The 17,951-nt window shown below is 36.4% G+C and overlaps 1 protein-coding gene across 1 annotated transcript; it reads left to right on the top strand.

The window, feature by feature from the left end:
- Positions 1-13,654: 13,654 nt before the first annotated feature.
- On the top strand, positions 13,655-14,761 carry LOC143606518 (uncharacterized; the record flags this gene model as incomplete). The annotated part of the gene is made up of 3 exons (XM_077082270.1): positions 13,655-14,060; positions 14,139-14,560; positions 14,645-14,761. Coding segments are annotated over exons 1-3 (945 nt in total), but the record flags the coding sequence as incomplete, so codon positions are not given.
- Between the last annotated feature and the right edge of the window lie 3,190 nt (positions 14,762-17,951).

Here is a 17,951-nt window from a genome sequence, read left to right as displayed (position 1 = left end):
ATCGGTGTTACACACCACCTCAACCTTGCTGGTCGATGTATTAAAGACACGTCTGTTGGGTGTCCCAACAACATAACCGACTAAGATTCCTTCATCGGCTACTTCACCAAATTTAGAATTTGTCTTTAAAATCGAACAAGGGGACCCGAATGGTTCAAGACCACTCAAGTTGGGCTTCCTCCCATGCATAAGCTCATAACACGTTTTATTAAGTCGTTTAACCGTCAAGACTCTATTGAGGATATAGCAGGCTGTAGCAACAGCTTCAGCCCAGAACACCACAGGAAGCTTTGAATCAGCCAGCATAGTTCTGGCTCCTTCAATTAATGTTCTGTTCTTCCTTTCAGCCACTCCATTCTGTTGCGGTGTATACGGAGCGCTGTATTGGTGTTCGATCCCTTTCTGAAGGCAGAAGATCTCCATCTCAAAATTCTTGAACTCCGTTCCATTGTCACTCTCGATGAACTTAACCCTTTTATCCATAACGTTCTCAACTTTGGTAATCAAATTCTTCACCATCTGAGCCGTTTCATCTTTTGATTTCAGGAAATATAGCCACGAATATCGTGAGTAATCATCAGTGATCACCAAGCAATAAGAAGTACCTCCCAGACTTTTTGCATTCACGGGACCGAAGAGATCCATGTGAAGCAATTCTAGGGTACTGACAATTGAATTGACTTTCTTGGTGAGATGGGATTTCTTGTGCTGCTTTCCCTTCTTGCACGGTAGACATTTGTCTTCAAAATTGAAACTTTTCAAGGGAACGCCCAGCACAAGTCCATTCTTAACAATGTGGTTCATCTTCCGAAGATGAATGTGCCCCATTCTCCTATGCCACAATTCGGACTCCGATTCGCTCGCTTTTGTCATAAGGCATGATTCTTCCGTGGCCATTTCAGTCGACCTCATATCCATAATGTACGTATTCCTCTCACGTGGAGCCTTCATCACAATCCACTCCTCTGGTATCTGAATACCAGGATGTAACACAATTGCTTCATTCTTTGTGAAGTGTACGGTGTACTCCTTATCACAAATCTGCTACACACTCAGCAGATTGTACTTCAATTCTTCGACAAAGTTTACTTTTTCTAATGTCATCTTCCCGTTAGACACCGTTCCCATTCCTGTAATCTTTCCTCCACTTTCACCTGCAAAGCTCACTCTCCCTTCTTGAACAGGTTTCAAATCGTGTAACAAGTTTTTGTTACCCGTCATGTGCCGGGAACAGCCGCTATCCACAACCCAAAGATTATTGGCAGCCCTGTTCAACTGTTCCTGCACGATAAAGCAAAAGATTAGAATCTAGGGACCCAAGACCAATTGGTCTTGGATCTATACATCCCAAACTTTGGCTTTCCAAAGTTAGTATCCGGATAATTCCTGTAAGTCCTTTTAGGATACCTCCTTGTAGATTGATTGTGAGGCCTTCCAAACCTTTGTGAATTGAACGAATTATAGCTTGTGGTTTGGTTATTAGCAGTGTAAAACTGAGATTTGTTTCTATGAAAACCTGAATTAGTCACATTTTTGAATTTTGAATGGTTTTCATTTTTAGCAGTATGATAATTACTATTAGGCTTATTCTCAGTTTTAGTAGGCCTCACACCTCTGAATCGCTGCTTCAGAGGGCAATCTGCAACAAGATGTCCTAATTGATTACACCTAAAACAACACCTATGCTCAACTTTTTTATCAACCGGTGTTTTAGATGTCGAGGCTTTATTACCGCCCGTTCGTCTCACATATGGTGGGACGTACGGGTTTAGTGGAGTACTCTTTTTATTCGTCTTATCTTTCTCTCCACCATTGGGTAATACCACCTCCTCTTTTGCCTTACCAGACTCGGATGACTTATCCGAATCCGATGAGACTGGACTTGGATCAGAAAGTTGAACACTTGAAACAGGCGAACTTGTTTCGCCTCCACTAACATTTGGTTCTTTACAAGTTACTTTAACTGGTACTGTCTGAGCAACCTCAAAGTCAACAGATTTCTGAACACTAGGGTTAAAAGTGTAATTGTGATTATAAGGTGGTGGAACCTCATGATAACGGATTCCTCCTCTCTTAGCAGAGGAACCTTGATCACTAACAAGGTGATCAAGAATAGCAGAGGAATTTCTGAACTGCTCAAGTTTTCTATTCAATTCCACCACTTTCACCTGGTGATCAGCAATCTGTTTTTCTCTATCAGCGATTAGTTTGGTTTTTTCTTCCAAAACTTTATAGCTTAGATCAATCACTTCAATTTTTTCAGCAAGTTTTGCTTTTAGACTTTTAATATCTTTTTCACAAGCTTTTATCTTTACTTTAAAACTATTTTCTCTTGTTTTAGTATAGTGATGATCTTCTTTTAAAGTTTTAAACTCAGCATCCAAACTAACATACTGTCAGTTATAGTAGCTAATTGCTCAGACAAGTTTTCGCATTTAGAACAAGTAGGTTTAGAACATACCTCGGAGAGCTGGTCTTTAACATCTGCCATAAAAGCTTTTTCTTCTCCGGTAACCTTCTCATTTCCTTCAGTTTCAACCTTCGCCAAATTGGCCTGTTCGAAAGTTTCTTCAGAATGCAAGTTCCAGTTGTATTCACCATCTCCTCTGGAAATCATTGCACTATAATCTTTAGAACCCCCACTTTGCTGTGTAGACCTGCCCTGACTTCGTTCCACACGCTCATTCCTGCATTCCTTTGCAAAGTGACCGTTTTGCTGACAATTGTAGCATCTTACCTTCGTCTTGTCAAACCCTGGCCTTCCACCGACAAACTTCCTTCCGGTCTTTCTCATAAACCGCTTCACTCTTCTCACGATCATGGCCATCTGCCATTGTAGATCCATTTCTTCCATATCATCAGCATCAATCTGGTCATAATCTTCATCCAACATAGCAGGATCAACAATCTTCCCCTGAATGTAGTTCTCATAGGAAGCAATAAAAGAAGCATAGAGACCAAACTGCTCTTCAGCAGACTTGACACTCATAGGCATCTTGGAGTAGTTGTTGCTGGGAATACTTGGAGAGCAACTACTCTTGCTTACCTGGGGTTGAGAACCACTCGATCCACCTGCTACATAGCAAACATCACCATTTGTGTTGACTGACACATGCCCCTCATGTGATGAATTTGCGCCCGACTCTCCCTTCGAGTAGTAGGCAGCAGATTCAGTCTTCGATCCTGAGCTAGTGTTGACTTTAGCTCCATACATACCTGGATCTTGAACCTGATCCATAGGTGTCTCTTTTCTGACCATGTTAAGCTCAAAGGTTCTGAGCTTGTTGACTGCCGTTTCTAGATCATATGTGGGAAAGTCTTTGTCTTCCCTCATCAGCACAGTGTACATCTCCCATTTTGGTGGGAGAGCATCTAGAAGCTTCTCAACTATTTCTTCTTCTCGGTAGGAAATTGAATAGTTGCTCAATTCAGTCATCAGATGGTAATATCGAGTGATAATATCATCTAAAGATTCATTCTTCAAATACTTGAAGACTGAGAACTGGGTTTTGAGCAATTTTATCTTTGAAGCACGGATTCCTACATTCCCTTCAAATCTGTTCTCAAGAGCTTCCCAAAGCTCTCTTGCTGACGTATACTTTCTAAACGTATGAAGGATCTCTTGTGGAAGAGCCATAGTAATAGCAGCATGAGCCTTGCTCTCGGCCACATACATCTTTTTCTCTTCTTCTTCCATTTTGCTATACTTTTTGATTTGATCACGACCTTCATACTCCATAACTGGTGGAATATAACCATCCTGGATGCATACCCACATCTTCGCATCCTGGTATTTGACATATTGTATGAACCGATCCTTCCATGCAACGAAATCGGTTCCCTTCAGCAACCTTGGGGCCTTAGTAGCTGACCCTGCTTCTACTTCCATCTTTACTAACTCAGAGATGTTAATTGACGACATCTTTCTCGAAAACAAAGAAACCCGAAAAAAATCAAAAAATCAAAAAATTTTCTGAAAAGTACTGTAGGCGAAGTTACGGATAACTTCGCTTAAGCCTTAACTTCGCCGCAGATTAACTTCGCTGAAGAACTTCGCAGATGATTAACTTCGCTTAAGGTAAGCGAACTTAGGAGGTAGGCGGAGTTGTAGAGAACTTCACTGAGTTAGGCGAACTTGAGAAGGTAGTCGAAGTTGTGGATAACTTCGCTTAACCTTATATCTTCGCCGAAACCCTACGTATCCTGACGGCAACTTCGCCTGATGAACACGGACGTTTTTGCAGATCTGAAATCTGGATTTTACGAGGTTTTTGACGGTGCAAAGGCTTGAATACGATGGTAGGAGGTAAGATTGACTTAAAAACACAGAAAACACGTCCCGCGAATAGTCGAAACGGGACGATTTCTACACCCGCGTGAATATCCCGAACCACACAATCGAGCAAAAGCTCTGATACCAATTGCAGGTTCCCTTGATGGATCGCACGAGATATCTCGATCTACTCAGGTGCGGAATCCCTGCGTAGATCGTTACGAGTATAGAACACGAATCACACGAACACACGAAACGAACACACGTTATATAATAACTCAAACACGTGATACGATATCACTATTACAGACACACGTTACAGCTCTCGTAACAACTCGAACAAACTAACACGAACAACTGATTCACCCAAACAGCCGTAACCTAGGACTATTTATACACGACAACTTCGCCTGGCATGTTCAGGCGAAGTTGTCCATAACTTCGCTTGACTAACAAGTTCGCCTAAGCGAACTTGTTAACAACTTCGCTTAAGACATATATAAAACATAATTAACATTACAGACTCGATTACAGACACTAGACAATGAACTACTGACATTATGCACCAACACTATAATGAGATTATGTTGGATCTCTCCGAATTCTATTCAAGTAAGCAAGTAAGTAAATAGCAAGTAATAGGCAATCATTCAATTGATACACAACACAAAGATCACAGTTTGCGTTTGAGAAATAATAAGATAAATAATTTGATAAATGGTACGCATGTGTCCCAAAAAATTTGAAAACAAATAAAATAGGGGAGTGATTACTCACTCCCCTATTAAGGTAATAGTTTAAGTTTGGGTCAAAATTGCCAAAATGTGAAAAGATATAAATATATAATATATAAAAATTAAACAATAATATAATAATAGTTAATTTACTTGATAAATGCTGAAAAAATTCCCAAACATCGAAATGGGTCGGGTATATAAATTTTGAAAAGTCGGTGTTGTTACAGTCTCCCCTACTTTAGGTAATTTCTTCCCGAAATTAAATGATACTATAACAAAACCATTAAATTTTGAAGAAATGAAAATTTTAATATATATTTTTTTTTAAAATTAATCATAATACAGAACTTTGAATAGTCAAAACAATGCTCCAAAATGAAAATACGATATGGGCACTTATATATAGGATGTACCAGCGGCGTATCCACCATGTCCTTATCATCTTTACATTTGTACCATTATCCCAACTACTTTCGATTCTATATTATGACATACAATTGCACGTTTTGTGATTTCCATGCGAGGACTTCAATAATTATGTTCTGGGCCATAATTATTTTCATCATCGGATGGTCCACATGATTCTTCCCATCGTGTGGATTTACAAAACATTTGAAAATATAATTCTAAGAATAGAAATCCTTTAAGGAATGGAGTTTATAAGTGAGACCTCTTTAAATAGACAAAAGGTTATAGTTTGATTATTAAAAATGAGGAATTTTATAAAACAACCCTTCGATAATTTTAACTTTACTCGATGGGCAAAAAAATCTTAATTAGTACATCAATAATTCATAAAAAATGTTAATTCTAAATTTATTAAATAGTCGATATGGAGCAGAAAGGTCACATGCAAGTAAGATAAAATACGATGAGCGACATAGTCTTCTAGTAGCCTAAATCTTCAGTTGCGCAAGACTTGAAACCTTGGGACTTGAGCATCTTGAATGATTAGAGCGATGTGAGCTGGAGCAGTCATGGTAGATTGATTCGGTATAACTTAAGCATGAACGATCTGCAAGAGGGTGGTTTGATTAGAGTAGGTTTGGGAAGCCTGAGGTTGTGGGTGCGGAATCTGATAAGTTTGGTTTACATGATCTTGCTTGACGGAAGGAGCTTGAAGGACGTGGGATTAATAGGTTTGGACTTGATGAGTAATGTAGTAGGGTGTAACTATGGTTTGAACTTGATTGGCATGGATAATCCGAGGGCACATATTACTGATAGGATTAGGGTCTTCTAAATGGAAGAAAGCACGGGTAGAAGGGGCATCAGGTTGAGCATGAGGGGTAGGCTGTTGCGGGACAACTTGTGCGTTAGGCGGTGTAGGGAAAGTATATGCAAGGATGATCGAAGCGATTACAATGGGTACAAAAACGACATGAGGATCGAGTCGAATGATGAAAGTTACTAGTGGGACATAACGAGTGAATACCGATGGAGAGTTTCTTACTCGGTATACTTTGATTTTGTCGAGGTTAATGTTTGATTTGATTAACCGCATAGTTTTTATTATTAGACTTACGCTTGTCGTTGTCGTTGTTGTGGTTGCGAGGATGAGCAGGGGTAAACGTATCAAAATTTCAATCAAGGAAGTTAATGAAAAAGTTTGAATTGGTTGTATTAATATTTTGAATTTGAGTTTATATTTTAGAGGTTGCGCCAGTTAACTCCTTGGTTGTACATGCGGTGGTCATGAGAACTAGACTATTGATGTCGAGGAAGACGGTGGTTTCTTAGGTGAGATATTCTACGAGGATCAAAATTAAGATTTACAAGATGGAGGATAAGTTGAGGAAACTGATTAGATATTAAAAGTTTAATTGTCTTATAATAACTTTGCTATTAAGAAATATGGGATTTGCGTCACATCATGAGAAATAAGAGTAAAAGATTATAAGACAGGGGGTACATAGCGTAAATACCTATGAGTCGATGTAGTCAATATGATTAATATGTGATAACTACACGAGGAGATGAGGTCAGTTAAATAATTAATTTTTATTTGATTAATTCAACATAACAACAAACTAACAAAACATAATTTGTGTGTTGGCCTCCCATGAGCTTTCAATGGCAGTTTGAAATCCCCAACCAAACTAGCGAATAAAAGTAACTGAGTTGGACAGCCCATGAGCGTTACATGGCATTTGATTGTCCCAACTGATTAACGAATTAGCAATACAATAGAGTTTGTCAGCCCATGAGCGTTACATGGAGTTTTAACCGACCAAACTAAATAATGAATAAACAAGAGATAAATATGAGTAGTTGGAGCATCCCGTGAACCACCACTTATGACGAAGTCAACAAAATAACATTCAAAACATGATGAGGAACGGATAGTAGGAGTGCCCATGGATACCATGGATTTTCACCCAACTAACCCATTAAATAACAAAACAAAATAATCGGAATTTACCGAATTTAGCCACGAACCACCATGAATTCAGTTAAAATCAACCTAAGGTGTCGGTCGTATGACAGTTGTGTTCCTTTTTTGGCCGAGAGGAACTTGTCATACTTCCTAGCCTTAAGATGAAGGAGTGTAAACAAAAGTAGGGAATTCTTAAGGAATTTCCCCAAAATAAAAGCAATCTACTTGATTTAAAATATTTATGAAAAATTAACATTGAAGGCTGAGGCATAGCCTCAGAGTTGTGTGTGTGCGTAACAATAAATAATAAATAAATTAACTAAGAAAGTTGTAAACAATTTATGTTTTTAAAACACATAAAGGTAAACAGATAATCACGTATGGGGCTCCTAAGCTTGTTACTAAGGCAACACTAACGACTTATCTTAAACATTCTGCTCTGATACCTATCTGTCACACCCCAACCTACAGTTTGAGGAGGGAAGCATATTAAAGTAATAGTTTCAGTTTGGGTTAAAATTGCCAAAATGTGAAAGTTATAATTATATAATATATATTTAATTAAATAATATAATAATAGTTAATTTACTCGATAAATGTGGAAAAAATTTCCCGAACATTGAAATGGGTCGGGTATATAAATTTTGAATAGTCAGTGTTGTTACATGATGACTTTTGAATTTGTTTCAAATTATTTTAACATCTTTACATCGTTGGGTTCAAACAGGACGTACCGACCCGAGGCTATGATTTGTGGTACTAAAAGGAGGCGTTTCATCATTCCGGGCATATAATAAACATTATCGAGTATGAGCACGAGTTATTTTACTTCGATGAAAACGAACTTCTCCAATATGAGCTATCTCAAGTTTCGAGTTATCAGCTATTACCACCACCCAATTCCCTTCATAGTTTAACGGGTTACTTAGGCTTCCCCTTTCTCTAGTTTTCTTGCCACCGATAACCAGAGACTGATTCCTTGTTAACAAAATACACTTTAGTGTCCAATGGCTTTTTCTCTTGTACATTAGCTAGCTTTCCTTCCTCAGGTTTACTAGAAGGACAAATTTTATACATATGTCCCCATAAACCGCATTTATAACACTTGTACAGGAACATTTTGTTTTGATTTTTCTTGTCACTCGGTTCGGCATGATCACGGTCCTGGTTGGACTTTTGATAACCAGGTTTCTGATTCAGATCTACCTGGCCTTTCCAATTCTTGTTTGAATTGATCTTGCCCTTACCACTATCAACATCCAAAATCAGCGGCTGGTCTATATAGTCACATACGGGTTGACGGGAACCCACTGAGTTTCGAAATTTATATAGAATAATGGTATAACTTATGATAGTGACCCATATTGTAACGTCATGAAAATTTCGGTCCAAAATTGCCAAAATTCTAAATCCAAGAGCTTAAAGTGAAAAATTATGGTTTCCTGTCTGGTAGCGATACGCGACGTCACATAAGGCATGCCCATCGTGTATCGCGATCGGTATGTTTACAAACCCAAGAAATAGGCAAACGGCGATATGTCACGAACCAAAACCCAACGTCATCGCGATACGCGATGACGTGGTTTGGCAGCATGACTCGTGTCCGCCACGTGTCACGAGGTGGCATCATGTCCGGCCATGTGGCACCGCGTCCGCCACGTGGTGCCACGTGGCAGACCTATGTGTGACTCACCATGCCTAGATCGCGATACGTGATGGCATGATCAAAGGACCATCGCGTATCGCGATGGGACCCCTGATCAGCTTATAAATAGAGGCATTTGGCCTCTCATTCTTCACACCTCAATCTCACCTCCACTGTCTCTCTCTAGAATACACACTCTCTCTCTCTCTAAAAATCACCTCAATAAACGTGTCCTGACTTCTCATAATCTGTGCCATAAAACCGACGTTATCTCGTAAATCGTGCCAATTCCGGACGATGATGCCTTGAAGTGCGTGCCGACCTGAGACGACCCGACGACCGCTTCAAAGTGTGTGCCGACAAGTTTTGAAGACCGGTGAACCTCGTCTTACGTGAAGGAAGGTGTTGATTAAGATTCTCGATATGCGTGCAAGTGTTGAAGTGATGTCCGAAAGTCTAGGAAATCATAATCCTAACAAGGTAGGCATAATGCTCGAATAAATTATTAATAAAATATTAAAAGGCTTAGACCTTAGTCAATGGTATGCTCGATACCTCGAAAATAAACAAAAGAATGTAAAGCAAGGAAATCATATAAAAATTTAGATATGAATATAACTATGGGTAATAGCTAAAGTAAAAAATTATTATTTAAATGATCTTAAACAATAATAAAAGAAAATGGAATAAAAGAAAATTAGATAAAACAATCTTTATTAATAAATAAAGATAAAAGTATTATTTAAAAAAAAATTAAATAAGATAAATGAATATATGTATATATATACACACACACTGTTTATATTATTAATATAAATTAAATGATGTATACATATAAGTATACGTTTTGGATAACGTATATTTTAGAAAAGAAAATATGTCGGACTAAAGGTCCGAATATAAGAATAAAAGATACATGATTTGAACAATAGGTTCAAACGTGTGTAGAAAAAGAAAAGTATTTAGAAATAAAGGTTTATCATGTAAAAGAAAATGAAAGTAATATATGTTAAATAAAAGAGTTTTAACTTATAAAAGAAAGAAAGAAGGAAAGAAAGAAAGATATTTTAAATTAAAAGTTTAAAATATAGAAAAGATGGTTTGAACTAAAGGTTCATAAAGAAAATATAATCGAGGTAAATATTAAATAAAAGAGACTAAAGGTCTTAAGCCGGATTGTATATCCGACTAACAAAAAGTTATACTCGTACTATAGGTTTGAGATAACAAAGAAAGGGAAAGACCCTCGATCAGTTTACTGAAGCTGATCAAATCAAAGAAAAGGTGAATACACCCCAAAACTTTTATAACTTGATAAATCGAGTCAAAATTAAACTTTGAATACACGGGATTACGTATCCCTAAAACGTTATAAATAATAAGTAAATGTTGGCCCTCAGGCTATTGTATACGTTGTTTGGATCCTTACATATGTGGTAAAAATTCGGTGGGCACACCGCACCACACTTGGTCACGACCTCCGCCACGATGGGCCGGACCAAAGTTACGTTCGAGTGAGACTGACCATCTATATACTATGGTACCAAAGTAATGTCGAACGCTGCGGTGTTTGCTGAGCAGGTTGAGTTGAACTTATAGTTTAAGATTTTAATTATGTTTTCAACTTAATTATTCCTGAGCCACGATGGGCCGAGACCAAAGTTACGTCTTGAGGGGTACTTAAGTAAATAAAAATATTTTCGTGTCGGCGTGTTCACCAGCATATAGCTGACGTATTTTCCAACATTTCAGGAAATTACAGTATCAAGAATTGGAGTCATTCATGAAGTGGATGTTCGCAAGGTAGAGATGGCTCATTGTTTTAAATTATTAAAATAACACGATAAATTAAACAAAGATTTATAAAACAAATACTTAGGCATTTATTACCCGAGAAGCTTTTCAAACAAAAGAAATTATATTTTATTGCTAATGGTTTCAAAAGTATATGAATATTTTATATTAAATAATAAAAATTCTTCTGCTAAAATAAACTCTGATATATTTACAAAACTGGTACCAACTGTTGGTCACACGCATAGGCCCTAGGCCGGGGTTTGACGGGCTGGTATCCGAATCTTCGATCTTAGAGAATTAGGTATTCACTTATACCTAGGCTTTGATCAAGTAATAGATAAAAATAATTTACAAGATTTTATAAGTTTAGAAAAGTTTAATACTTAAATTAACAATATCAAAAATTGTTGACAATATATAAAGAGTTAAGGATAAGACATAACAAGTACGGATAAGATAAGAACGTATTTCTATTTAAATCAATAATGTGGAAATATCCAACTAAAGAAACAAGTTAACTTCCGACGGAAAAGGAAGAAGAAAATACGAATATATCTTTACCCCAAAATTCACTATATGAATAGTAAAGGGGACACAGCAAACAAAAACGAAGGAAAAATACTTGACCCATGATCAAGTAAAATAAAGCAATTAGTAGATTTAAATATATAAAATATATTCATTCATGATGAATAAGTAAAAAAGAATTATAAATAATATACAAATAATAAAACAAAAGATTCATTATAGCAATAAGATTTGCTAAACCATTTCGTAGTAGAAAATCTTGCGCAATACAATATATGATTTCCTTAAGTATTAAACAAATCTATGGATTATTGTAGTATGTCAAAAGAAGAAAATATAAACTCTTCCAAAGAAGTTAGAAGTGAGAAAAACATTAGAAATAAAGAAATGAATGACCAATTTAGAGACAAAGTTCGGGAAATGATTAATGAAGTTGTGGCTCCAATAATGAAGATGCTTAATAACCCTAGACAATTAGGATCAATCAAAAGGACTCAAAGCGAGCCTGTTTCTTCAAAAGAAAGTTGTAACCAATTTAGTCATGAGAACGACTTAAGAAATGAGAATAACAAGAAACCCAAACTTCATCCGGAAAATGTTTTTGAGAGTTTCAAAACCTATAAGCCTAAGAAATCCCGTAGAAATGAAAATACCATAGCCATCTTGAATTGGCTTAAGAAGCAAGAGTCAATCATGAAAAATATTACCTGCACAAGTAAACAAGCCAGTTAGTGTTCTTCGCAAATGTTCAAAGATAAAGCTCTTGAGTGGCGGAGAATATTACTTCAAGTTAAAGGAAATGAAGTAATGTACGATTTAAGTTGGGAAGAATTTAAAGATCTTATTCTACAGAAATTTTAACAAGATAAAACGAAACCAAATCTTGCCATGGGACCAGAAGGTCATTAATAACAATCTCAAAGAATACAATGCTAAATTCTTAGAATGTTGTCGAGTAACTCTGCAATTAGATGATTTGAAGTTTGACAAAATGATGAAATATATATTTGGACTACCAAATAGATAAGAAGGGTAGTAAGATTTCAAGTACCACAAACAACCTCCAAGGCCATGATGTTGGCCAAATATACAATAAATTCAGAAGAGAAAGAGAACAATAAATTAGTAAAGAAAATCAAGGAAGAAAAAGGATCACCTCAATTCACAAGACCAATTTGTGAAAACTGTGGAAAAAGGCATCTAGGAAAATGTAAAAAGCAAATCAACAATCCATTAGTCATGTGCACCTTCTGTAAGAAAAAAGGGCATTCAGAGAAAGTCTGTAGAAGGAAAACAGTTACGTGTTACATATGTGGAGAAAAAGGACATTTCAAGAACGATGTTTAAATTTGTTTTGTAGGAATTATGAATCTTAAAAGATATTTCTCAAGTGAACCATCAAACATTCAATCATCATCTTCAAGTAGTAAACAACCCTCAAGAATATATTTTAATAACCTTCCGTGGGATCCTTCGAAAAGGAAACCAATTTCATCTTATCATCCAAGTCAAAAAGATGAAATTAGACGAACTTATTTGCTTAGAGGTCCATGTCAACCAACCGAGCATGGGTTTCCACAAACAGATTTTAGTGGTAAAGCAAGACATTTTAATAAGGATTGGTACACACAAGAGCATGGAAATTGGTTGGAATATAGTGTCAAAACGGATAAAGTGTATTGCTTATATTGTTACTTGTTTAAGGAAATTGGACACAATGATGCTTTTGTGAGTGAAGGGGTACGGTGTTGGCATAGAATCTCAAGATTTACAACTCATGCCGGTAAATGCAATAGTTTACACGACTAAGCACGTAAAATAAGGGAAGACTTAATTAACCAAGCTCAGTCTGTGCATGTGGCACTTGATAAAAAAACTGATAAAAACAAAAGGGAATATAAGATTAGATTAAGTTCTTCGATTTTAGCCACTAAAGGATTGTTAAATGGTGCTTTATCTTTCTGTGGTCATGATGAGTCCGAAACATCTCTTTATAGAGGGCATTTCATAGAGCTTTTTAAATTATTTGGAGTAATGAATGAGGAAATTGGTAAAGTTATATTAATCCATGCTCCGAAGAATAACCAAATCACGGATCCATCAATCCAAAAAGAGATTTGTAATTGTTCCGCGACAGAAGTATTAAAGAAGATATTTGATGAACTTGGTGATGATGTCTTTTCCATATCAGTTGATGAATCGAGGGATGTTTATTAAAAGGAACAAATGGTTGTAGTATTGATATATGTTGATAAATTTGGATTTGTGAAAGAGCGATTTGTTAGCCTTGTTCATGTATGGAAACAACCGTGTTATCTCTTAAGAAGGCCATTGATGAATTGTTAGCTCACTACAATTTGAGTTTGAGTAGGATTAGAGGCCAAGGATATGATGGTGCAAGTAACATGTCCGGTGATTTTAATGGTTTGAAAGCTTTTATTTTGAAAGAAAATTCATCTGCATATTATGTTCATTGTTTTGCTCACCAACTTCAACTTGTTGTTGTGGCTCTTGCAAACAAACATCATGAAATTTTTAAATTTTTCAATGAAGTATCAAGTTTAGTAAATGTTGTTGGTGCATCTTGCAAGCGGATAGATTTGATAAGAGAAAGTCAAAGAGAAAGATTAGGATTGAATCCGGAAGTTGAAACTGGAAGTGGACAAAACCAAGAACTATCACTTGCAAGAGCCGGAGATACACGTTGGAGTTCTCACAAAAAAACGATGACCCGTTAGGTTTCTTTATATCCATGTGTTATTGACGTGCTTGAATATATAGAAAATTCGGGAGATCTTGATGCTCACAAAATTCAAGCAAATGGACTTCTGTTATATATGAGAACATATACTTTTGTGTTTTATCTACATTTGATGAAGCACATTTTAGGTGTTACTAACAAATTGTGTGAAGCACTTCAAAGAAAAGATCAAGATATATTGAATGCGGTCAAGCTAGTCAAAACTACTAAAGAAGAATTACAAACCTATCGACTTGAAGGTTTTGACTCACTTTTGATAGATGTCACATCGTTTTGTGAAAAGTATAATATTGAAATGGTTAACATGGAAGCCATTTATGTTGACCCGAAAAATCGAAGAAGAAAGAAGACCGGCATCACTAATCGTCAATATTATGTGATTAACAATTTTAACACGGTTCTCAACATGCAAATTCAAGAGCTTGGTTACCGTTTTAATGAGGTAAGCACTAACTTGCTTATTTATATGAGTTCTTTGAGCCCGTGTCTTAACTTTGGAGCCTTTGATAAACTAAATTTGTTAAAGTTGGTCGAGATGTATCCATGTGATTTTAATTTTGATGAAAAAGACAAGCTTATCTATGAACTCGGCAACTACATTGCTAATGTGAAAAAAGATACACTGTTTAACTACTTTAATGGGGTAAGTGAGCTTGCCAAAAAGATGGTGGATACAAGAAAACACATCGATTTCCTGTTGGTCTATCGTTTAATAAAGTTATCGCTAGTTTTACCTGTTGCAACGGCGAGTGTTGAAAGAAGTTTTCTTCAATGAAGCATTTGAAGACGGAATTGCGTAATAGGATGCGTGATGGATTCTTGAACGATGCTTGCATTTGTTACATTGAAAGAGAGTTCCTTCAACAAGTTTCGATTGAAGATGTAATGCAACATTTCCAAAATATGAAAACTCGTAGAGAACAACTATAAGTAAGTTTTTTTTTATTTGTTTTAAAAGACAATCGTATCTTTATTATGTATGTTATCCTTTCTATGACGATGTTTGTTTTTTGTTAGTTTATCGTATTTATGTTATGTAATGAACCTTACGGCCTTACCCGATCCGAACCATTGAACCGACCTAAACCTTCGAATCGACCCGAAATTTTTATGGCCGGTCGTATAAAATTAGAGCATTTAAAAAGAGTGAACCCATTAGAAAAAAAATCTTTGATCCGTCACTAAACAAAAGTGAGTCTTCTTTTTCTTTATTTGCTCAAGTCAATGATAACCCAGCCATCCGTACGGCCAGGGCTTCTTGGGATGCTAACAAGTTTCAAAAATAGTGATGGTTGAACATGCCATCATTGAATAGTCGCAGTGTAGGTTCTAAATTCAGGTTTCAATTTGTGAACTATAATTTGATTCATCCTCGCATTACCAATACGGGCCTCGAGATCTAACTATCCAATCACCCTGCACAACGACTTAACCTTATGAAGGTATTGTGGTATATTTTGATCTTTCTAACTTACTAATAAGAGTTCGTTCTCAAGGAGTTTGAAGTTTAGCATCGCTTCGTTTAAAGAACAAAGCAATAAGCCTGTCATAGGCTAACTTTGGTTTATACGTTGCAAGATCGAGGATATGTTCCATCAATTCATCCTCCACCGTAGTCTTTAAGATGAACATAGCTCTTCTGGTTTTATTCTCCACTTTAGTAACACCCCATTAGTATCTATCCTTGGTTCCACCGTTATTAGGTTTTTTGTTAGAAAAGTTGAGTTAACATTAAAAATATGGCACCCTCCCAAGTTAGGGTTTGTTATGATGAAGTTGATGCAACCAAGCTAGGGTTCATCAAGATGCTAACCAAGTTAGGGTTTGAGAGTTTGACGGGTGGTCCATGGGACAACCCTTAAGTTGTTTAAGTTTATTAATATTCATGAGTTTAATATGTTTATTTTTTGAATTAGATAACTACGTTTACTCGTGTAATGGTAGGTATGAGAAGATAGAAGATGGAATTACGAGAACGTGGGCGAAAACGGTGAAGAAAACGGACTTGGAACGAAGGAGTTATGGAGAAAACAAGATGAAACAAATTTGAAGATACCGTAGCTTACGGTACCCACCGTAAGCTACGGTGGGTGTTGGAGTAAAAAGCTGTCGTAAGGCAGTTTGTGGCCACCGTTGGCTTTTTAAAGCCACCGTAAGCTACGGTAGCCACCGTAGCTTACGGTGGACACATCGCTGCAATTCGTAACAGCCATATTAACATGTATTTTTTTATGGGTTTTCATATCTTTATCACATCTTTTCATCTAGAGACGACCTAAGGGCGATTTTGAGAGATTATTGATCAATTGTGAGTGTGGTAGCCATTAAACACTTGTTTTTCATTCGTATGACTATTATAATCGAAGGGATGACGAACCGGATCATGCTTGGCTAAATTCCTTTGTGTTTTCCCCTCGGATTGTAAGGTTTATCATGTTTGTTTGGTTAAATGTTTAGACAATTTCTGAGATAATATTTGATCTTATTGATTTCATTATTATGGTGTTTATGTATTGGTTGATAGATTGTTAGTTAATCGATTTTGTGTTCTAAACCGCAATTCTTGGTTTTGTAGGTAATCGAGATTAATCGGGAGGGATTTAGGGTTGGATAAACTAATTGGTTTTTGAGTGATCACCTTGCGTTGTATAATCCAAGTACTTGATCTTCAATTATCGCAATCGTTTACATAAACACGAACTTTGTCTATTGTTCATCTCAGTTAAACATTAACTGTAACATTCATGGAAACCTGAAACCAAGGGAAGACATATTTTCTCATATTGACTAAAACTCGTTTAATTACTTCAGTTATTTTCGTTAATCAAATCCAAACAACCAACTCCTTGAATTTACTTTTGCATTTAGTTTAATTTAGTGTAATTTTATAGCTACTCAGTAACGCACTTTCCACAAACTCCCTATGTTCGATACCCACTTATCGCTATCTAATAGTTGTAATCGGTTTTTTTTTTGAGTGAGTCTTCGACTTCACGTCAAATTTTGTGGATCGCTATCTAATAGTTCTACCCGCGTATCGCTATCTACGGTGGGTGTTGGAGTAAAAAGCTGTCGTAAGGCAGTTTGTGGCCACCGTTGGCTTTTTAAAGCCACCGTAAGCTACGGTAGCCACTGTAGCTTATGGTGGACACATCGCTGCAATCGTAACTGCAATATTAACATGTATTTTTTGATGGCTTTTCATATCTTTATCACATATTTTCATCTAATAGACGACCTAAAGGCGATTTTGAGAGATTATTAATCAATTGTGAGTGTGGTTACCATTAAACACTTGTTTTTCATCCGTATGACTATTATAATCGAAGGGATGACGAACCGGATCATGCTTGGCTATATTCCTTTGTGTTTTCCCTCGGATTGTAAGGTTTATCTTGTTTGTTTGGTTAAATGTTTAGACAAGTTCTGAGATAATATTTGATCTTATTGATTTCATTATTATGGTGGTTTATGTATTGGTTGATAGATTGTTAGTTTATCGATTTTGTGTTCTAAACCATCAATTCTTGGTTTTGTATGTAATTGAGATTAATCGGGAGGGGACTTAGGGTTGGATAAACCAATTGGTTTTGAGTGATCACCTTGCGTTGTATAATCCAAGTACTTGATCTTCAATTATCGCAATCGTTTACATAAACACGAACTTTGTCTATTGTTCATCTCAGTTAAAACATTCATGGAAACCTGAAACCGAGGGAAGACATAATTTCTCACATTGATTAAAACTCATTTAATTATTTCGGTTATTTTCGTTAATCAAATCCAAACAACCAACTCCTTGAATTTACTTTTGCATTTAGTAAAATTTAGTT

Source organism: Bidens hawaiensis, unplaced genomic scaffold (genome assembly GCF_021521415.1).
Source record: "Bidens hawaiensis isolate Kalapana, Puna unplaced genomic scaffold, B.hawaiensis_p1.1 tig00075127_1, whole genome shotgun sequence".
NCBI classification, from domain to species: domain Eukaryota; kingdom Viridiplantae; phylum Streptophyta; class Magnoliopsida; order Asterales; family Asteraceae; genus Bidens; species Bidens hawaiensis.
This window is presented reverse-complemented; position numbering and strand designations above follow the sequence as displayed.